The sequence below is a fragment of the Netta rufina genome (genome assembly GCF_964035555.1).
Source record: "Netta rufina genome assembly, chromosome: 11".
Lineage (NCBI taxonomy): Eukaryota > Metazoa > Chordata > Aves > Anseriformes > Anatidae > Netta > Netta rufina.
This window is the reverse complement of record NC_140134.1, coordinates 2,183,983-2,207,108: the sequence shown is the minus strand read 5'-3', so window position 1 is coordinate 2,207,108 and position 23,126 is coordinate 2,183,983. Positions and strand designations below refer to the sequence as shown.

Below are 23,126 nucleotides of genomic sequence, written 5' to 3'. Positions count from 1 at the left end.
TCAGCTCACTAAGGTGTGAAGAAGTGGCAGAGCATACAAAAGGCTAGGTGGGGAAGCTGTAGAATCCCCATTTGTGTTTTTGAAGAACAAGGGCAACAAAAGTCCTGATGGTCTTCACCCTGTCTTCAGAAGTGGGGAAGGTGTAGCTCCTCAGTTTTCAGCCCTCTGTCAAGGCTCTGTGACTTCCAAACTGCCCTGAGGTGGTAATTAGGCAACACAGGTGGATGCAGTCCTTTATGGTTAAGTCAAAATGAGAGACTTTGGGCAGGAGAATTAATGACTACTTTGATATTCCACAAGAAAGGAGGTATCTAAATGGAGTAGGATAAATTTGAATGCTCGAAGTCCTAGCTTGTTATAATATTTTGCTTTCTGGAGTAAAAGAAGGATTCCCTGAACATGCAGTCATCATGAAGCAGAGTTTCTTAAAGAGCCAGAAGAAAGCTATCTATATTAATGTGTGATTTTTATTTATTTTTTCCTTTGTGAATCTGAAAGGTATTTGTGGTACAGAAGCTTATTCCAATCCAGGAGGACATGCAGAGCCAGCACCTCTGCTGCATGTTGCCGGGAATATTTGACTTAGTTGCTGCCAAACAGCCAAGTTGTGGAAGCATCTTCATAGTTCAGCTGACTAGTGGTGAAGGAGTGCTGAAGTGGAGTCTCAGTGGTGATGAATTCACTCATGAGTCATTTTTGTCACACGCTTTTAATATGACTGATTCATTACACAAACACATGGTTGTCAGAAGCCCAGTAGCTTAATGGCATTAACGTGTGGTCACTTAGCAGTTCCTTTGCAGTCTATGGGAACTGTACTTGCTTGACAGACAGTTCATGAAGTGCTAAGATATGCAGAATCTTTGTTTTCTGAAGGAATTTTTAGGACCAGTCTAGGGAAAAGAAAAGGGCTAGTGGGGTACATTTGGCAAAATATGCATATAGCACTGGAGCCTGCCAAAATCAGCATTTACTGTAGAATTACTTTGTGTGACTACTTTGTAAATTGTTCTATTTTTTGCGTATACAAATGTGTCTGTGGTGATACACTTTTGCAAATGTATTCCTTACATCCGTTCTTGAAAAATGAAACCTCTTTAATGACCAGATGTTTATCTATTCCTTGCTCTGAGGTTCCATGGAAGGTTTTCTGCATGATAAGTTTGATAGGTGTCTGATTAAACATTGCTGTCCGTAACACAAGCTACTAATATAAATGCTAATAGCATTCCTTTTAATTTTAGTAGGAGTTCCACTAAATGAATATGTTAATTGGGAACTTAGATAAATAAGGCTACTAGAGCTATGATTAATGATCAAAATGAACAATGCTTTCCAATTGCAGAAGAGTAGATGTAAAATAGACCTCCATAAAAATGAAATTTTATGGTGATTAACTATGAATTTTCAGGAATCAAAGCTTTAATAGCTAAGTGCTTTTTATAATCTACCTGATATTTTCAAGAGGAAGAGATCATACCTCACACAGAGGTGGCAGCAATTTCAGGCATTTCAGTGAGAGGGGAACTTTGAGTTTTAGAAGTTTCCCTGAGGAAAAAGAAAAATCCATAATGATATTTTGCAACTTGAAAATTCTAAAGGTAACAGAAACAAGTGATGGGTCTCCAGTCAGCTTTCTGAATGTAAAGAACACCAAAATTCTGTGTTAATTTCCTGTACCATGATTTAGATGGAAACATAGAAAGGTTTGGATCAGAAGGGAGCTTTAAAATCATCTAGTTCCAATTCCCCTGCCATGGGCAGGGACACCTCCCACCAGACCAGGGCACCCAAAGCTCCATCCAAAACTGGCCTTGAACACTTGCAGGGAATGGGGCATCCACAGCTTCTCTGGGCAACCTGCTCCAGTGTTCATTACCCTCACAGTAAAGAAATTTTTCTTACTGTCTAACCCATACCTACTACCTACTCTCTTTTAGTGTAAAACTGTTACCTTATCAGATCCATGAAGGTAGAGATCCTAACAAACTCTAAAAACTAAAAGGCCAGAAAAATCTTGATTTAACATTCAGCCTACCCCGAAGAAGAAAGCTGGCAGAGTAACTAAAGTCAGGCTCAGGTACAACTGAGTGCCACAAAAGTGGGGAAAAGGGACTGAGCACAGAGAAAACTTGCTTTCTGCATTACTGATCAATGATGCTTGTTTATCAATTGCGAAGAGGTTTATCAAGCCTGTACGCTTTTGCTGGTTGTCAAGAGGGATGCTAGCTGCCACTGCCACTTAAGCAGCTCTTGCCTCTGCTGGCCTGGTTGCATGCTGGCAAAACAGGTATTTTAAGGGCTTTCTTATTAGCTTCCTAGAAGTACCATGCTGCTGGGAAGGCAAATCTAGGTTCACAATTTCATGAGACATAAGTTTCCCCTCAGATACCTGTCTAGAGAGCAGGGGCACTGTTCAGGAGGACTCCTTGTCCTCTGTTCCTTCTTCAAGCACAGCAATGTTCTTCTGTGGAGAGGGCTTGGGGAAGGGCACCTCCAGAATATTTGGGAAGATGATGTGATTGTACTATAGATGCATTTGCATAGGCTGGTTGAAATCTCTGTGAACAGAGTCCCCTGTGTGCAGGAATCTCTGGGAGATGGTCCAGGCCTTGATGGAGAACACTGAGCAATCTGAAAAATGTCTAGACAGTCTGTCTCAGCATCTCCTCTCCCCTCGTTTGGAGGCAAGGGAGAGCTGCCAGCCTTGTGTGATATCACTGTTCAGGTCCTCCAAAGCACTTGCCAAGCACCTCCTGAAGAGAGAGGGAAATGAGGAGCTGATGTTTCAAATATAAAGTAAGCATGAGAAATACCTTCTGAGGTGGAAAAGTCTCAAACTCTCCACTTACTTTACAAAGCAGCATCAAAAAACAAACTTTCCCTGTCTTTCCTTCAGTAGTTAGCTATTCTTAAGTTAAATTTCAGTAAAAGCATTTTAATGATGAATGAAAATGGAAAAACAAACAAACAAACAAAACAGACAAACAAAACCAAACAACAACAGTTAAATGGGTCTGATTCTTGTTTGAGCAAGCTGCTGGGTAATGTTCACTGAAATTCTTTCACAGCAACTTAAAATTTCAAGCTGACAGAATATTTTCCATACCTATAGCATTTGGTTGTGGAAATCAAATTAAATTATTTCTCAGGTGAATATTGTTTCCATGTAGGGTTAAAAATCTTGGGGGAAGGAAAATGGGAAAAAATCCTCTTGAGTATAAAACAGAAAAGTCCTAAAACGTTATTTTTCTTTTTGTTTGGCTTTCAGACATTGATGAATGTTTACAGAATGGTCGTATCTGCAATAATGGACGATGCATAAATACAGATGGCAGTTTTCACTGTGTGTGCAATGCTGGATTTCAAGTGGCAGCTGATGGGAAAAACTGTGAAGGTAAGATTTTTCTGAAAGTTACTCCATATTAGTTGCAATAATATACAGTTGCAAGAGGTTATTCACATCAATAAAAAAGAAAAAAACCTTTGATGAGAGGGAAAGGAAAGGAGCAAGGAATCAAATTTCTATATACCTTTTGCTGTATCTGGGAGGGCAAGTAAACTGTCTTTTGCAGCCAGTTCTGGAGCCTTGGCTTGGCAATCCTCAACAGAATGTCTGTCCAGCAGGAGAAATAGCACATACCACTATGGCAAAATGCAGTTTCTTTGATGGGAGTGGTACATTTTAAAATGGAGTACAAGTCACATGCTGCCTAATTTTACTGTATGTTTAACAGCATACTTTATGGGATCTAACTGGGTGACTAGCAGTGTGTTTTATGCAGATGCAATCTGGGCTGACCCATAAAGTCTGTTTTTAAGAAAAATTTGTAAACATAATTGATGTGTTCCTACCTCCCAGACCTTTAGCAAAGTTGGGGGGGGGAGGAGGAAAATGTTCTTTATCATGCTTCTCAAGGTCCTTGGGAGGGTTCCCAATGATCTATTCATACATTAAAGGAATTTCAAGCACTGTTCTTAGAAACATTTTTGGCAGAATATTATCTCAGTGATTCAGCTCAAAGACTTAATGCCAAAATTCCTGGTTGGGATAGATACATGATTTTTTTTTTTTTTTTAATCATAAATTATTTTTGTCTGACTTAGCCTGTAAGTAAAAAGAAAACACGCCATGTCTAGAAGTGTAATTTCTGTCCAAGACAGCTGCAATATTAAGGAAAATAGCACGATTCCGAATATATTGTAATGTCATTATGATCCAGTGATTTTATGTGCTTGTAGTGATTCTGTTAATCCTTGGTAGAGACAGACATTTTAAGACTGTTTTACCTGACTCTTTTTTTAGACACAGTTTAGCACTATAGGTTAGTTTTTAAATATCTAATTATGGATCTGTATCGACTAAAGGTACTTGAAAATGAATATATTTTGGAAAAAAAAACAAACACTTGATTCTGATTTCTTCCTTTCCCACCAAATACCATGTGCTAATAGTAATAAGAACCAGGACATCGGCAGTCTGGTAAAACATTTTTAATTCCATTGCACATGTTGCCAGAATGTCTGTTGCATCCGCTTATGAAACAGTTTCATCTCTGGCATTGTAATGCATTGAGTTTTGTTCTTAGGAATACGTACGCCCACACTTACCGGTAAAGACCGTGTGCCATCCCTCCATGTAACTGTGTATAGTCCTTTATATGAAATTGCTAAGTAGTACTGATTTTCTTGTATGCGATGTCCAAAATTTATTTCATTTGCACCAGCATGAATTAAAGACTAAGAGCACATAATATATTACTCAAATCAAGCACAGAAATTTCTTGTCTTTGCATGAGAGAGAGACTGACTGACTGTGCAGGGTTCAGAATAGCAGTATATGCTATTCTTATTTGAATTCTTATTCTATGCCATTAGGTCAGAGAGTGAATAATACCAGCATGAAGCTAGTAAGTACCTCTACTATGTGACCTGTCATGCCAAATCCAGGAAGGTGCGAGTTTTATTTTAAATGGAAATTGGTGATGAAAATGCAGCAGAGTTCAATGTGCTTCTGCATGTTTGAATGCAGTGGTGGGAAGTCTCCCACACTGGAAATCTTAAACTCATCAAACAGAGGTTACAGAAGTTTTTACTTCTAACACAGGTATCCACTCCTGCCCATTCAGGTGTTCTTAGTAATATAAAAATATGTTTGCCATTCCAAATGCAATCTGCTTCTAACCTAGCTTCCGTTTTCATCAAGATTGCAGTCTCTCTTCAATTGCATCCCACCCCACCCCCTTTTTTTCTAAAAAATCTTTTAAAAGTTTTTACCAACAGGCAGTTCTCAAACTGTTCAGTCTCTCATCTATTTTGTCATTCTCTTTACTTCTTTTGTATGCATACCTTTGTATGCTAACTATTCATTATGAAAAACTGGAGTTACTGCTTTCATGAATAACCTAAGGCAGCGCACTGTGTCCCACTGTATGTTCCCATTTATCATGTACTCCTGACAACCAAGAAGGAAATTAAGGTTTACCTTTTGGATATAATTAGTAGGAGTTCTTTTACGTAAACAGGATAAGGATTACATCTGTTATGTGCATTTTCAGATATGGATGAATGCAGCATAAGAAATATGTGCCTGAATGGGATGTGCATCAATGAGGACGGCAGTTTTAAATGCATTTGTAAACCAGGGTTCCAGTTAGCATCTGATGGACGTTATTGCAGAGGTAAGCACTATAAGTAATGGATTCCCAAAGCATGAGAGTTATATTCCTCTTGTAGCTTCAATTTCCTTACAGTGATCCTTGGCGACAAGAAACACGGGGCAGAGTTCTCATCAGATATGCTTTTTTAATTAGCTAGAATGATTTGTTATTGTGGAAGACAGCACTCAGTCTTCTTCAAACTGCTGAGCAGCAGCCCTGACCAACCAGCGGGAAATATTTTTTGATCAACAACTGTGTGATCTGACCTAGTTCAACTCTTTTTTTTTTTTTTTTTTTTTTTTTTTTTTTTTTTTTGCCTATGAGGTCTTCTGCAGTTTGGCTCCAGCACTTCAGCACTTCTTGTGCTTGGCATTTTCAAGTTTTCTGCCTTTGACCACCCAAACACCCTGGCTCACTGCCTTCCTGGGGTCTGTCTCCCATTCCTGACTGGGTGTCTCCAGTCAATACAGTATCTCCAAGGAGTGTGCAGTACCCCTTGTGACCGAGATGCAGACATGAGCACCACAGCGAGATTGTCTTTCCTGTTTGCTGCACTAGCTCAGCAAAAGCTCCCGTGGGAGACACTGCAGTCTTCTTGTTGCTAGTTATGTCATTGGAGTTCCTGTTCTGTCCCGTCAGGAACTGCAAGTTTTGTGTGTATAAATCTTTGTGTTTCAGTGCATTTTACAGGCGCAAACCAGAAGTTGAAATAAGGAACAAACAAGTGCTGTGCCAACTTACTTACAGAAGCTGAAATAAGGAATAAGCAAATGCTGTGCCAAGTTACATAGGATTTTTCTTTTGAAAAATTTAAAATCTTTCAGCTGAACTGAAAGTTTTTACGCTTCAGTAAATTAAAAAACAAACAAACAAAAAACAAAACCAAAAAAAGAACACTGCATTATACATCAGCGTCTTGTGGACCAGTTACAAAATTAAATGTTTGAATTAATTTGTTTTTGAGAGTTACTGACATTAAAGGTGAATTTCTCTGGATCCTTTTGCTTCTTGAACACTGTATGGGTCTTAGATCTGAGCTGCATGGTACCTAGACTTAGACTTTGGATCCAAACTAGGACAATGATTTATTGGTAAAACATCCAGAAATTTTCTTGCATTTGTTACCTTTTGCACTAAATGTGCAAGCCAGGGCTACCCAGCTTTCAGGCAGGGGATTCATATACTATAGCAAGAGGAGACCCCATTCTTGCTTCATAATAGGATAGTTTTGATTGGGAGAATAAGTTGTCTTTTAATTTCTCAGACAAACAAATGCATGGATCTGTACATGTGTCCAATTAGTTTACGAGCTACTGTCTGCATTGGCAGCAACTTTCACACACTTAACAGCAATCAGCTGTATTTACATTCTTACCTGTTTTCCAAATAGTGGGTGTATGTCTGCGCTTTGCCAAGGCTTATTTTCAAGCTGATCTGTGTGTGGGAAGGCAATGAGACTTGGCCTCAGACTTGGCAGGGAAGAGTTCAATGCCTATCAGGCCTTGGCACATCAGACAGTCTTGTTCCCAAAGACCACTCACTGGCTGCTCTCTGTGTTGTTAGCAGGGATGTGACTAACTCATGAAAACTCAGCCGAAAACCTTGTTTTGTGCCTTTATCACCTTTTGGTATGGCCTTTTGTTGTTATTGATGGGTTGTGTTTGTTGGTTGGTTTTATTTTATTTTATTTTTTATTTTTTTACATCAGTCTGTTCACTGAAATGCCATCCAAGAAACTGGTACATAAATTGCTTCGTCTCTTTCAAAATCAAACTTGGGATACTTGACTTCATAGCCTCTCTTACATGCCTCCTGGCCAAACAGGACTATGGATACAGCCAAAAAGGGGTTTCTGGCCCTAGAGAAATGTTACTTCTGTGCTTCAAAGGGAGAATATTTGAAAGTTATCCAAAATTGCAGGCAACTCAACTGATTTCTACTGGAAGTTGGAACAGATGTTATAGTAAAATAAAGGATTTCTCCCACTGCTTTTCAACACTTACAGTAAGCCTTGTTCTCTATGAACGAGCATGCAAACATTCATTAAGTATGAAATTGCTATTGGGTGAAAATCAAACCAGATTTTGAGACATTGACACCCAAAGTGCACATATTCCCAAATTCCCATATGTGCCTCCTTCTTCCACTCGCCCAAAGCATCATGAAATTCCCAGGAGAAAGTACTGGCTAGAATGAGCACAACTCTCTGGTAAATGTCTCTAGTCACATTAATAAAAGTTTAAAATTGATCCTTAATAATGTTTTTTCCTTTTACATTTTAGTGTTTCTCCCTGTAGAGTCCTCTCTGTATATACCGCATGTGCAGAGTAAATAATTCCTGTCTTACAGAACATTTAGGTTCTGAAACACTCATCTTTCACACTGTGTATCCTGAATTTGTTTGTGAAGTGAATGCATTAAGATCTTACACAAGCTTAAACATGCAGTTAGTGCTCACGCATTTTGGGAACATGTGTATGCACAAACTGACGTTTCTGCAACAAATTGGCTACCTGCCTGAGCAATTTTGATATGGAATTGACAAGTATTTTTGCCAAATTCTTCAGGAGATCAACAAAAGAATGCAAGAATTGCAGCGTGAAACATGTTACTCATATAAACATCTCATTTGATGCACTGTAAGCTGAATTTGGAAATGTTAAGAATTTCTAACTCAAAGTTAGGAATACTGTAATTGACAGTTCCATAAAACTGGAATTTAAGTACAGGGCATATGCTTGGCTGTCTGGTAAAAATTCCACTCAGTCTTTATGAAGTAACATGCCAAAAAAGAATGTTACACCACAGTCTTGTGTATTCCCTGTAATACAAGACGTATTAAACTTTTTCACCATTAGGTTCTTCCACTGATGATTTGCTGAAGCTTTTTCAGAAATACTTATATCAGGCAGGCAGAGGTTTAAAGCATTATTGAAAGCTCTTGCAAGGCAACTGGAAGTGGGAGCTTTAGTAGTCTGAGTAAATTTTTCCTGGTTAAAATTAGAGGACTTAGTGTACCCAGCTGGCACTACTGAGCAAGCTAAGCAGAAAAGGCAAAAACTGATTGGACATGGAGAATTAATATATTAGGTTGTTTTCCAGAACTAGGTTGAGGTACACTGGCAAAAGTCAGAAAAGTGAGTATTTCTGAAGTTGTCAAAATGGTGGCTTTTACCACAGAGGACGGTGGACCCTTGTCAGGGTTAGAAATTTGGACTTTATGCCTGCATGTGCAGTTGACTTACTGGGTGGAATCCAGGCCCTGGTAAAAGCAGAGGATTTTTGCCTCTTTTTCACTGGAGCCAGGATTTCAGCTACCTCTGCAATGCTGAGTGACCAAGTGTATATTTCTATAAAACACCAATGATGGTATTTTAGACACATTTCTAAATGAGTATAAAACAAAACACATTGACGTTTCATCCCTTACTACTTTACAGTGTATCTGTCCAAGGAGTTCATTATTGTTTAGCAAAAACTGTCTGCACCTTTAAATAATATGGACATACTTTGAGTTCCTGACTCAGTTTTACTTAGACTGAATAAAGACTACATTTGAAGAGGGAAAAGCATTTAAAATTTGCCTGAAACAGAACGAAAGATTGCAGGATGAAGTTGAAATGAATTGAGCCCATATACTCAACTATAACTTCTATTTTAAAATGCAGTTTGAAAAAGGAATCTTGGATCATACAAGTCATGTTTTATGCCAAACAACACAAACTAAGTAAAACATAGAGGTGTTTCACTCTCAGTTTGCCCTTTTAAGGTCAGAAAAAAGGAAATTGTCACACACACACTGTCTTTTGTATGTGTTATGGAGAGTTGTTATGAAGTGATTATTTTATAAAGGTTATACATACTTCCAAACAATATTTTAAACACTCCTTTTCTTAATCACCTATAAAATAATGCCATGATCTCTGTGTCTAGAGAATGATCTTACTATTAGGACAGGAAGCCTATAATTTTTTTTTTGCTAATTTGACATCCCTTTGTGATAGTCCAATATTGTGAGGTTTTACTTTTATATTTCACTGCTAAGGGCCTTATTGTTTAGTGTACTGTTGTTGGGCAAAGATGATAGCTTGTACTTGGCAATTGCTTGGTGCTCAGATCATTAGGAAATTCCTTTCAAGACTGGAGTATAGTCCACCCATTAAAAGTTTATAAAATGGGCTGTAATGAGCATCTGATAGGAAAAAGTAATTGTCATGCAGATAACCAGAGAGATGCTGTGTGCAGGAAGGGTCTGCCTGTGAACATTCATATGAGCTTGCAAAAACTGAACCCACAGCAGGAGGAAGGGAAATTCTTTGGTGTCCCTATGAAGGCATTCCTGATAGAGGGGAGCACAGTGATGGTGTGAGAGATCCAATTTGCAATCTGGGCTGATTTCTTACGGTGCAAACCAACTGTTAACACAGAAAGGGAATATGCAGTTGCACACTACAGAAGTCCTTTGTCTTAGCAGTCACAGTTTCCTCATTTCTCTGTTATGTTTTTGCTTGAATGACCCTTATTTTGGAATATGTACCCCTTGGGAACAAGTTGGGAAAGTGTAGACCTCTGAGCAGCAGAAAAATCCTAAGAGAGTCAAATTGTTCTGGTTTGTTGTCATTTCTCCTGAATTTTAAATTTTCTTCTTTTATTTTACAGAATTAATTAATCGATAATCTTAATAAGACCTTTATTTGAACTAGTTTCCATTTTCATTTGATATTTTTCTATAAGATGCATTGAAAGCAGCTGTGAATGCGTTTCAGCTGAAAATAGGCTGCACAAATGCAAGTTTCAGCCAAGCATTGAACTCTATGTAACTTAGTTTCTAATAAAGCTCATTCTATTCTCTAACAGACATCGATGAGTGTGAGACAGCTGGAATATGCATGAACGGGCGCTGTGTGAACACTGATGGCTCTTTCAGATGTGAATGCTTCCCTGGCCTTGCAGTAGGACTGGATGGACGTGTGTGTGTTGGTAAGACAAGCTCAATGTGAGGCGAGTCACAACCAATGTTAAGGCATTAAAGTTAAAGTGATAGATTGGAATTTGAACGTAGAATTTACTGTATTTTCATGGATTAGTGGTTTCTGGAATATTTATGTTGATGACCCATTTTACTTTTTTTTCTTTCTGTTTGTGTTTAAAGGTAAAAAATGTATGGGCCAAATTACAAGATCAGGTAGACTATATAGAATAGTGCTGTTGGGGATGAAAATTGTATCAGTTTTGAGCAGGTGAGAATCTGCCCCGTTTTTGTCAGTCTAGATTACTTCATTTTTTCACCAAGCTTAAAGATTTAGTTAGGCTTTCATCTCTTAAAGTTGGACATATCAATTTTCCTACTTTCATCTATTTCTTATTAAATGAAGGAGGTTTGAGATCTTTGATTTTAAAATTATAATACATGTATGTCTGATGGCCATTATCAGCCAGTTTTTAAAAAGTGAGAAATGTCAACCATGATCCTGAAAAGGTAAACAACAACAGAAAACTAATGGTACACTCAGAAATTGTAAGGTTTCATCTCTGAGTATTCTGAAAGGCAGTAATGCAAAAAATGCAGAAAAATAAGGTGTTCTGATATTTTAATATTTGCCCCCAGTCCCTCAGTCTACAACTTGCCTTTAAAAAGCCATCTCGGTAATGTGCCACAAGTATTCTCATTAGGGAAACCTCTTTTGACATTCAGAAGCCATGAAAATATGGATTTTTCACTAAATTTTGCTCAGATATGTAGTTGATTTATCCCGGTTGACAGAGTAGCTGTGGTCAGCAGAGCTATAGTAATTGTTTCTTTACTTTTGTTGCAAAGGAAGTGGGAATTTAAAATGCATTATAGGGTCAATAAAAGAGTTCTAAGCTAATGCATTACACATTTGCATTTTCTGCATGTTAGAGCCCATAGTAACAGTTTCTGTAGTTCATTTGTTAAGTCATTAAATGTGGTAACTAGTTTGTGTGTCTGAACTCGAAGGAGCATGAGGAAGAAGAATTTCCTGTCCTGAGTATAGTAAGGGTATAGGTGGTTGAGAAACATAGGGAAATGGTGAAAAATATTTTGTTTTGACAGCTTTGACACTATTTATGACAACCAAGCCATATTTAATAGCTGTTGTAATTTACGGCACTATAGTTGATAATGATAGGATTAAGAGGGATTTCTTTCTTCAGATACACATATGCGAAGCACGTGCTATGGTGGCTACAAGAGAGGGCAATGTGTAAGACCATTAACCGGTGCAGTTACAAAATCGGAATGTTGTTGTGCCAGCACTGACTATGCCTTTGGGGAGCCTTGCCAACCCTGTCCAGCACAAAATTCAGGTATGGAATATTAACTGGTACTTACTCTAATGTAAGCTTTATGTCAATAAGCTGTTTTTAGGAAGGTAAAATACAGCTTTGTGTTTACATCGCATCTAAAAACTGGAGAATTATGTTGTCATACAACATGTTAAGTATTTTGAGCAATCTGCTATTTTGAGTATTGGAATAGCATAGGAGAGAATTTTTTGAGGTAACAGTAAATGCCAATATCTGATTGAAAGTCATTACACACATGAAAACAGATTGTCACATACAAAACTCTACTTTGGTAGATGTGGATTACTAAAAGTATAATTTTGATCTCAAATTATTAATGGAACCATGTTGAGTAATTCATGCATTCATGCAAATCCTTTTGTACACCTGTCAGTCACATGTTGGCTGTCTGAATTCTGTATCACCCCAGTGTTCTGAAATTGTTAATACAGTAAGTAGACTTTGGATAGTCAGTGCAAAACAAAAGCCCGATTAAGACAGTTGAGAATATTTGAGTCTCTCACCAAAATCCCCACCAAGCAATATCTGGAACATAGTTGCACTTTGGCAAAACAGCAATCCTAATCATTCTCATGGGCAGAATCTGCTTTTAGGCAAGCACTTCTTCCAAGAAGAATATGTTGATGCAGTCCTTGTCCTGAAGCCAATAAATAAAGAGACGCTGGTTTTGTGGAGGTGACTGCAGGGGGATAGTTTGAAGCACAACTTTGTCAAGTGATTCTTTGCACTCAGCAAATTTGTTGTTGCATATGAACCAAATAAGCCATTTGATAAGTAGTTCTAAACCATCTCACACTAACTTGGTACCTGCTTTGTAGGCCAAAAATGTATTTTAAATCTCAGTTTTAACTGATAGCTTTATGAAAAGCATTAGAGACACGAGCAATTGGAACAGATTAGGCTTGTTGAGCTGATTAGAGCTCTTCAGCAAGAGCTTGCTGCCACCATTTTATAATGTGCCATGTTATTTAGAATAGCAAAACACCACGGAAATGTTAGCAGAATAGGAAAGAGCCTTTCCAACAGCCTCTGTTCATATCAATAGGCCCTTCTTTCTGTACAGTAGAGTTGAAATCTTTGAATCTAAATGTTGGAGTCTGTATCATTGACTTCTGTTTTTTATTTTAATTACTTTAACAGAACATTTACACATGTGGAAGCTATTTTTTTTGTGTTGTTTTGCCCACCTTCTCAGCTGTTTAAAATGAAAAAAAATCCATCTCACAAAGGGTGAAGTGCAGCATTTCTTTGGGAATTGACTTGGAGAGGAAAGGAGAAAATTTTTTACAGAGGAGCATTGCATCAGAGAAATTTAAAAGAATTCCTGAAAGGAAGACGCTTGTTGCTCTGTTCTCCTCAGAAACTCTCTGCAGAAGTTCCTACTGAGTATGAGAATAATAGTTTTGCTGATGCATGTCTAGAGCAGGTCTGCTTTCACATAAGTTGGCAGTGATTAATTGATTCAAGTAGCACTATGTGCTCTGTGTGTGTATCTACATGGATATTGAATCACTTTGGGCACAATGTAGACATATATGGTTTGCCCTGGTTTAGGTCCTTTCTCTTGAAAAGTCCTGTTGTAAACTGTATAATGCAGAATATATTTGTAACAGATGATTTTGGGTCAATTGATTCCACTTATCTGTTTGTTTTACAAGTCAGAAAATCTGTTAAGTGTACAGCCTTCTGAATTCGTATTAACCTGCTGATTATGATAAGACTGGGAGGTGTTTTGCATATGATTTTCTTGACGAGAAAACAGCTGTTCAATAAATATATTTTTAACAGTAGTGTAATTATTTTACAAGGAGTAATGTTTTTAAACTAAAAGAGGGTAGATTTAGATTAGATAGAAGAAATTCCTTACTATGAGGGTGGTGAGGCACTGGAACAGGTTGCCCAGGGACACTGTGGATTCCCCATCCCTGGGAAGTGTTTAAGACCAGGTTGGTTGTGGCTTTGAGCAACCTGGTCTAGTGGGAGGTGTCCCCTCCCATGGCAGGGGAGTTGGAATTAGATGATCTTTAAGGTCCCTTCCAACCCAAACCATTCTATGATTCTAAGATTCTATTTTGACTGTTCATAAAGTGCAACTGTATTGAAAAACACTGACCTATCTGTTTACAGGTAGTCCTGATGTAGATGTGATTGTTCAGCTTACTCTGTCAAATGGTCTGAACTCAAAAGGACTTGAACCCACCATTCACTGAAACATTTGAGAAAATTTGATATTTTATTTTTATTTTTTTTTAAGGATAGCAGATTCTTGATTTGCAGACACTCCTACTAAATGGAGTTAAATATGGCCTAGATTTATGGAAAACTTTTTCTGTTTTTCAATCACTTTGAGTGTGCACTTCAAGCAAGGACTGGGACATATGAATACTGGAGGATTTTGCAGTGAAGATGTTATGATTTATTTATGTAGGAAGGCCATGATGAAGCCCATGCCTATTCCTGAATGCTTTGGTTCAGCATTTGAAGTTTTTACTCATTCATCTTCATCAGCAGATGAATGCTAAAATGTTTCACAGATTCAGAACATTGGGAGAATATTCGTGTGTTTGGAATTGAAAGGCATGTTATTTAATTGGAGTAATTAATTAGCATGTTGTAAATGAAGCTGAAAGCAATGAACTGAGAAAGAGTATGCCAGTAAGTATTTTCATATTTTTTCCAGCTGAATATCAGGCTCTGTGCAGTAGTGGAACTGGCATGACAGCAGGAGGAAATGGTAAGATCACCTTATGTAGTTTCAAACTGTGGAAGTTCTGGCTGAAAGCATGACCTTGATATCCTTAATTAGTTAGACATGCTGGATGGGATGATGGCTGGAAAGAGTGGGAGGAAGGCTTATCTAGGTGGGTGTTTGCAACAGAAGAATAGATGAATTTAGGATAAAATAAGTGGAGCATGCTATTTCATCAGTGTGCCCTCTCTTTTTATGCCATTCAATGTATGTGAGTGCTGTTATAGAATAGTGGCAAATCTGTGAATAGTGTCATTACCTACGTGACCTAGAAATCTTATCTGTAAGTCGTATTTACATTTTTTAATTGAAATTGACCTGAAGAATAAAGCCATGTTGAACACTGAGCTTGCTCGTGTATTTTCATCTCAGTCACAAGTACCTGGCTAACAGAGCTTGGTTGATAATTACAAAGAAGGAACAAATGATTACAATAAAAGCTTTGTAGTTGTACAACTGAAATTGCAAACCTTAAGTAAGTCAATACTCACTAATAGAATTGCTGCCAGTAGAGAGGGAAGAGCATTCAGAAAGGAAGGATGTTCATGCTCTTGGGAGTGATAACATCTGGAAATGCTGTGAATCAGAGCAAATGAATACGGGGTGCTATTAGTACCTGTGCATCTATAAACATAAGAGCCCAGTTTAATATCCCAGTTTGTATCTACAGTTGCAAGTTTTTTAAATGTTTGTGGGCTAGAAATGGTCTTAAATCAGTGTGAAAAGGATATATTTTGTCTTGAATGTGAATATTTAGGTGTGAATTTGCTAATCAGAACTACATAATTAAAAATATGGAATGTCCAATGTTAGTGATATTGAAAATATATCTTATTCTAGTTTGGAGAATGAAAAGGGGGAACCCCCACAGCTCTCAACAATTGACTTTTGTTTTTATTTATTTATTTAACATTTATGTAGATATTAATGAGTGCTTACTGGATACTGATCTCTGTCCCAATGGAAGGTGTGAGAATCTGCATGGAACATACAAATGTATTTGTAACCCTGGGTATGAAGTGGATTCAACTGGAAAAAACTGCATTGGTATGAAATGTCCTATTTTTCATTTTGAAGTTTGCTCGTGTTTATCCTCCTTTGCCATTTTCTTCAGTGTTTCATCAGATCCAGTAGTTCCTCTTCTGGATGTTTTTGCTAAATTTTATTGGTTTAATTTTGGTGATTTACATTGCTTATAAAGTCCTCCAGCGTAAGAGTGTAAGTGACCATTGCTACCAATGACCTGAATCGCTGGCAGTTCAGATAAGTCCCCTAAATATGTGCTCCATGGCATCACTGTTTCTCCAAATAAGAAACAGCCAGATCCTGCTATTGCAGTGCACCATGGGAGAGATCTAGGATCACCAGCGTGGTAAGTACCTCCAGGAGGGACTTTATGTAAAAAAATGTATTTATGTAAAACATATAATAGATCCTAAGAAGATGAGTATACCCTATACTACAGAAAACTTCTGTGATTTCCACCAGTTCTGACTTTAGGGAAAATTCCTTTTCAACTTTCTGACAGGGCTAAGTTTACTGGTCAGATGTAGGAAAATTGATGAAAGCACTAGCAGACTCTGCCTGTATGCTCTCTCTAGCTATGGCTTATTTCCTGTGCTGTACAAGTGAAAAAAAAAAAAAAAAAAGCCAATTTTTTTCATCACAGAAAAAGTGAAATAAATTGGTCACTTCTAGAGGAACAACAAGAGAAGCACTGCACTTTTTAAAAGAATTAGATTAAAAGAATTGAAATAAGTAGTAGTTCAGCTTCTTCTCATCCTGTCAAGGATGTTTAAAAAAAAAAAAAAAAAAGCTCAGATATCTACAGACTCCTATTAGAAATTTTAGTTCTGGTAATTCTCTTGTTCCACTTAACAGAACCATCAAAAGCACATTACTTAAACACTTTCAAAAAGCACATTACTTAAAAACTTTCAAATTCCTTTCTTCCATTACTGCATTGGCTCATGTTTCCAGTATGTCTTTATACAATTGGTTACAAATTTCTTCTAGTTTCCTGTTAAAATTTGTGACCATTTTATGACCAGTTGATGTTGTACTAATATTATCATTTGACATAGCACCATGTCAGCACTTATCCCCAAAGTATTTCTATAAGAATCTTTGTATCCTTTCTCAAACTCTGTTGCCTAAGTGACTATCCAAATTAATGATTTTGGTAGTTTCATAAAAGCAAAGGCTACAGCTTTGTATTGCATACAACTGATCCAACCATTATGTGGTCTTCTGATGAGGTCCAACCAGTGTCTTAAACAGTGGTGCCAGCACTTCTCCATCGCCCCTATAAAAGTCCTGCCTGAACTTATTTTGGAGTGAATTACTCTTTTCTCAAATACATTATACTTGGGGATTAAAGTCAGCCTCTAACTGGGAGGTACACTCAGAGCTCTCTCTCCTCTATTGCCTTCAATTTATGTGTTCTGTTTTAAAGCATGTTATTGTTACTTGCCCCTAAGTTTTCAAACATTGGTGATTGTGTTTTATTTTTCTTACTCACATTGTCAAGCTTAATTGAATTGCACAATTGAAAGAATTGCATGATTGTCTGTGTTAGCAATAACTTCCAGTGTAGTGTTGTCCATAATTTTTGATGCAATTCATTTTTTATTTCTATATGGCAATGAATAGAACCATGACTTATCCTTGAAAAACATTGCTAATATCATCTCTCCTATGTGATGACTCTCTTTTTTAATGTAACCTACTGTAATCTCTCCTTCAGCCAGATCTGAATCTACCTTAAAGTTCATAAGTTCCTTCCTGTTATCTTCAGCTTACATAATAATTTTATTTTGGTTCTGTATTCTCTATTTAAATCTAAATAGCTTAAGTCATCTGTGTTATTCCAGTCTAAACTATCCACTATCTTGTTAAAAATGAAAAGTCTGAGTTGATCTTTGATAAAAGTCATGATGTAATTCATCCCATTTTCCCATTTGCTTCTTTGGCTTTGATTATCCACGTCCCATTTCAGAGTCTGCCTCTAGCTTATGGCATCCCTTCTCTTCTCCCCATCCATCTGTGACTTTTCCAGCTGCTCCCCAGCCCACCCTGCTGCAGCCCACATCCATGCTCTATCACAGCTGTTTCCCATTCCTCTATAATGTTCTACCTGGCCCTCTCTCAATTTTTCTGAACTCCTGTGAAGCTTCCCACATGGTCTGATTTATTCTGCAAATCTCCCTGCTTTTCCTAGCACTTCTGCTGTTCCCAGCTGCTGAGCTGACCCTCTGAGTTTTCCCAACTTCTCTCAACACTTTCTGAGGCCTCTCTGACTTAGCCAATTGTTCTTGTCTGCTCTTGAAGTCTCTCCTGATCTTCACCTGCCATTCATGGCCCATTGCCACCTTCTTGCAACTTCTCTCTCATGACCACAGCTCTTCCAAAGATTTCCTAAGGGCTCCTGAAATTTCGCACTGGCATTTCTATTGAAAATTTTCAACTCTGAAACAAACGTAGACTCACATTGGCCTTATTAACCATAACATCTAAGACAGTCAGAGCAGATTTGGAAAAATGGTGATTTAAGGACCAGGATGACCAGCAAATCTTTCCAAACCAATCATCTATTTTTTTTTTTTCCCATGAGTGAGGGCTGTTGTTCAGGGAATCAGAGACTGCATAGAGCTATTCTACAATAAAGGCAAGACAAAAGTGTGATTCCCAGCTTTATTTTAAACAGTGCTGTGGCTGCCACATATTGTGAATTCATGTAGAAGGAAAGTATGAGCACTTACAAATGCAAAATAGCCTCCTAAATAGTAAAGCACGGGAAAAGATGAACAAATATTTTTGGGGCATTTTCCCCATTTAAAAGCAAAACAAAGCCATTAATTTTTCTCCAGGTAATATTTGTGTGATTTGAATTCATATAACTTATTGTTTCCACTATGTTAACAAGTTTTCATGAAGAAGGAAGATGAAGGAAGTGGGGTCTTAAGTATTGGAGTGGTCATTTCCATTTGAAATAATTCCAAGTCTGTTGTTTACTAAAAAGTCTAGAAATCTATTTAGTGTTTTTGGAAAGCAGTGCAAGGCATGTGTATGAGTATTCTCTGTCTCCCTTTTATTTCCTTGTCTCACATACGCAAAATGTAATAAAATGTGGCTGTGAGGAGGGGAATTTTGTCTTGGCTTCTAGTCCAGGAATGTTTCCTTTCTTAAAAAAAATGTTAATTTTCATTACAGACATTGATGAATGTGCACTGAACATGCTGCTTTGTGACAACGGGCAATGCAGAAATACGCCTGGGAGTTTCACCTGCACTTGTCCCAAAGGATTTGTATACACTCCAGACCTAAAAACATGTGAAGGTAATTGTGAAGACACTTCATTTTATTTTAGTTTGATTCACAGAGATTGTTTTGGGGTTGTGTCAGAAATACTTTGAATCTTGATAAGGATATAACATGTAGAACTTGAGAGGAAAAAAAATGCAAAAAAAACACACAAAACAATCATAGGGAAATAATATGGGAAAGTTGGGGAAAGAGGAGAGACAAAACCAAAGTTTTATGTAACCTTGTGGAATAGCTTATATCAGGTCTGCACTAGCATTCTCCTTATTGGCTACCACCAGTGGGCCTGCACTGTGCCAGGAGTGAAAAAATTGTGAAAACTGACAGGTTTTACAAATCTTTTCTCTCACGTGGAGAACAAAAAGCTAGATGGGTCCTTGTGTGAATCCTTTTTGAGCCGCAGACAGTGTATCAAATCACTTAATCAACACAGTCTACCAACTCAAAACAGGATAGTAGCTGGATGTCACAGAAAAATTAGATGTTTCTGCTGAGTTCAGTGTTTTAATGCTCTCATGTGTTAGTGTGTCCTTAGGGCACATGCATCATTAGCCTGCTGTGAAGAACTATATAACTGTAACACAGAATATGAGGAAAACCTATCATGAGGAAAGCTGCTTCCATTTTTACCCACGCTGCAAAAGGCTATGTGTATTTTTGTTAATGTCTCCTGGCACTAACAGCAGTGTGTTTCTCTTCTAGATATTGACGAGTGTGAATCTAACCCCTGCGTTAATGGGGTATGCAAAAACACACCAGGCTCTTTTGCTTGTGAATGTTCTCCTGAAAGTACTTTGGATACAACAAGAACTATCTGCATAGGTATTTATTTTTCTGAAAAATTTATGTTTGCTGGTAGAAAATGTCCAATGACATAAAAGCAGTGTACACCAAGTATCGAAAAAAACTCTAAAATTACTTTTGTAGATATGTTTAGTAGAAAATATTCCAGAAACAACATTAAAGTATTTGTTTTCACCATTACTATGGGTACATAAAGTGTGACTAGCATGTAGTAGCATGGTATGCTTTCATGTCAAATTTGAAGGAGATGAAAATTTTTCTAACATATATGGGAATGATCAGACTGGTTCTTCAGGACTGTGCTCACCCACTTCAACCTTCCTGCAAGATCTAAAAATCTTCTCCTTAAGATCTTCTCTCTAGAAAGGCCCCTTTTTGATTTGAGATGGAGCATAGGTCTAATATAGTCTAGACTAACTCTAGAGCAGACACAGACAATGCTGTGACTCATATACTATGTGGGCTCATAATTTATCCCTGAGTTGTTCTGGAGTGACAATAATTTATAGCTGTTGCCTAGTCAGCAAGGAAAATTATGGAGCTATGGTTCTGGGTGGTCCTCAGCTGTCTCCTGTCACTTCCTAGATGGGAGGGTCAGATATCCAGACTGGAGTATCTTAGAGATTAATGGAGGATCTAGAAGAGGTTCATATCTACCCCATTCTACATGTGCCTCAGATCTGAATCATAAAAAAAATGATGGCGACTCAGGTCTTGAATGGTGTTGAGATATTCCCTGTTAAGGTTAATAAGCATAAATTAGGACTTGCAAGGGCTCTTTGCTGGGATGATTACAGGCTGTACTTCAGCACAGAGAAGGATAAATTAAGATCTTTTAATCTAAATTCAGATCTGATGTGGTGAGTTAGAATGAAAGGACGATTCTTTTTCATGGTTAAATTGAGATGTATTTTCAAATATATTCATGTATAATTCTAAACAATCTGCATGACAATACCTTGTTTTCTTCCTAACAGAAACTGTTAAGGGTACCTGTTGGCAGAACATAGTTGATGGAAGATGTGAAATAAATATCAATGGAGCAACTCTAAAGTCCCAGTGCTGTTCCTCACTAGGTGCTGCTTGGGGTAGTCCATGTACACCGTGTGAACGAGGTAACACTCTTCATTTATTCTCTTAAAATTCCCATTCAAAGCTCTTGTACCTCACAGCTGTGACATTACAAGAGCCTTCCCATCTTACTTGAATTCATGAATAAAGTAACATTCCAAGCAAGGGAAAAAGCTTAAAAAGGCAAGCTTGTTTAAACCATTTAGCTATGAAATCCTTGGCATAACCCTTTAGTGCCTAGAACAAGGATGATGGCCATCTAGGCACCGGTGCCACATTAAATAAATAAATAAAATAAGGTAGTAAGACTGGTTTTATTCTCAATCGATCCATAAAGTTTTAGAACACAGGGAAACTGTTCTTTGTCTTCTATAGCCTTGCTTTATTTTGAGAAGGTGGCATAGTGTAACAAATGGTATGTATCCTCAGGAACCTTGGATTTTTCCTTGTTCTGAGGCTGGTCCACATTATTGTCACAGAACTTTGACCACAGGCCAGATAAATAAGTTTACTGTTTCTCTTGTACAACACTCATTCCTTATTCAGTCTGAAAAAAAGATGACTTAATATTGAGAGGTGGCATGTAACTATAGAAAGCTCTGACATTGGCTTTTATAGTAAACATTTTACAAAATTAAATTCTGAAAGGAAGGGACCACACCTACAGTCTGTAACTTGCTTACTTTAGCATGGTTTGTCATAATAAGTGATCTAAAGTTCTTAACGATGTAGCAATTGATGCACGTTCCCCAGAGCTTCCAAGAAAATGTTTGCAACAAATGGATCTTTGGTGTGGTAATGGAGGGAGGAGAGGGAGTAGCCCTTGTTATTATACTCTGTAGATTAACTGACAATCTAGAGAATCATATGGTTGATCAAGCAGTGAGTTGAGGTGCCTGCGTATTCACTTCATCACAATTTGCCTGACTGAACCGTGGAATGAGCTGGGAACCTAAGGATGAGATGATGACTGCACAAATGTGTATGGGTTGATACTTACACACACTGAAAGCTGCTAGTTTGCTCAAGTCATCAATTAATTCATCCTTTATAACTCAGCAGAATTCATCCTCATCTGTCAGTGATAAATAGAGCTGTAATATGCTGAGACCAGATTAAATGAATTAATTGATTTGAATAAAGCAGGAATAATATAACCACTTTGTGGTTAGCTAGCTAAGACGCGTTGGAGGTAAAAGAGGACAATGGCTGACACTTTACACAGTTTATGTAGTAGCCCCATCTTGTCTCCTTATTTTTCAGAAAATACTGAGATGTTGTCTATGTACTCAGACCTCTCACAGCAATAAACTCGAGATAATATTTCACATGATCATTTTTGCACAAGAGGTTAACAGTGAGTTTTGTACTGTACCATTCTAAAATTTCTTTTTTGTTTGTTTTACAGACCCAATATGCCAAAAGGGATATTCAAGAATAAGAGGAACATTATGTGAAGGTATTTATTGTTGCCTTAACATAAATCAGAGCTTGAATGAAAAAAACGCCAGTGTTTTGAGTTAAGCAGTTAATTTAGCATAGAGGAACATTATGCCAAATTCTTACCTCGTATGATTCCATTAACTTCATTAAATTTATGTCAGGAATGAATTTTTATATATATATTTTTTTAACATTCCTACATATAGTTTATCTCAAAGTACACACTTGAAAATACAGTATCTATGAGTATAAGAAGATGGTTCTCTCCTCAAATACTATTAACTGAGTAACCTATTCAGGCAAAATATGCCATAAAGCATGGCATTATTGATACAATGGTATGCAAAGCCATTACCATGCTGTAGAATAAGAATGTTTAAAGACTGTATTTGAAATGAAAGCTTTTTTTCTTAACTTTGACTTTCTTCCATGTAACATATTAAATCAGAAATGTTCCAAAGCATAGTTATTGTCTTATAAAAAATGGGCATCAGGACACAGTTAAACTTTGGTTAAAGAACAGGCTGAACATTTTTTAAATGTGTAGCTTTTTGCTCAGTATGAGATGACTCTATACTATTCTGTGAGAATTGAAGGTCCCACCCTATTTCATCTTCATCTGAATTGATTTGAACCCCTGGCAAAGTACTGCATATTTCCATAATATGCAGAAGCTCAGAGAGTCTCAAACCGCTGTGGGTCATCCTGACTGACAACATCTGACATGACACTGCAGTTAAAATATT

General features: G+C 37.5%; 1 protein-coding gene across 2 annotated transcripts in view; it reads left to right on the top strand.

The window, feature by feature from the left end:
• FBN1 (fibrillin 1) overlaps positions 1 to 23,126 on the top strand; it is a gene marked incomplete at its 5' end in the record, with an annotated part of 158,196 nt that overhangs the window by 73,763 nt on the left and 61,307 nt on the right. For both annotated transcript variants that reach the window (XM_084293696.1, XM_084293695.1), the window contains 10 exons: positions 3,272 to 3,397; positions 5,559 to 5,681; positions 10,518 to 10,640; positions 11,838 to 11,990; positions 14,671 to 14,724; positions 15,661 to 15,786; positions 18,952 to 19,077; positions 19,765 to 19,884; positions 20,844 to 20,981; positions 22,346 to 22,396. In XM_084293696.1, coding sequence (XP_084149822.1) covers positions 3,272 to 3,397; positions 5,559 to 5,681; positions 10,518 to 10,640; positions 11,838 to 11,990; positions 14,671 to 14,724; positions 15,661 to 15,786; positions 18,952 to 19,077; positions 19,765 to 19,884; positions 20,844 to 20,981; positions 22,346 to 22,396 — 1,140 coding nt within the window. The remainder of the gene's footprint in view (positions 1 to 3,271; positions 3,398 to 5,558; positions 5,682 to 10,517; positions 10,641 to 11,837; positions 11,991 to 14,670; positions 14,725 to 15,660; positions 15,787 to 18,951; positions 19,078 to 19,764; positions 19,885 to 20,843; positions 20,982 to 22,345; positions 22,397 to 23,126) is intronic.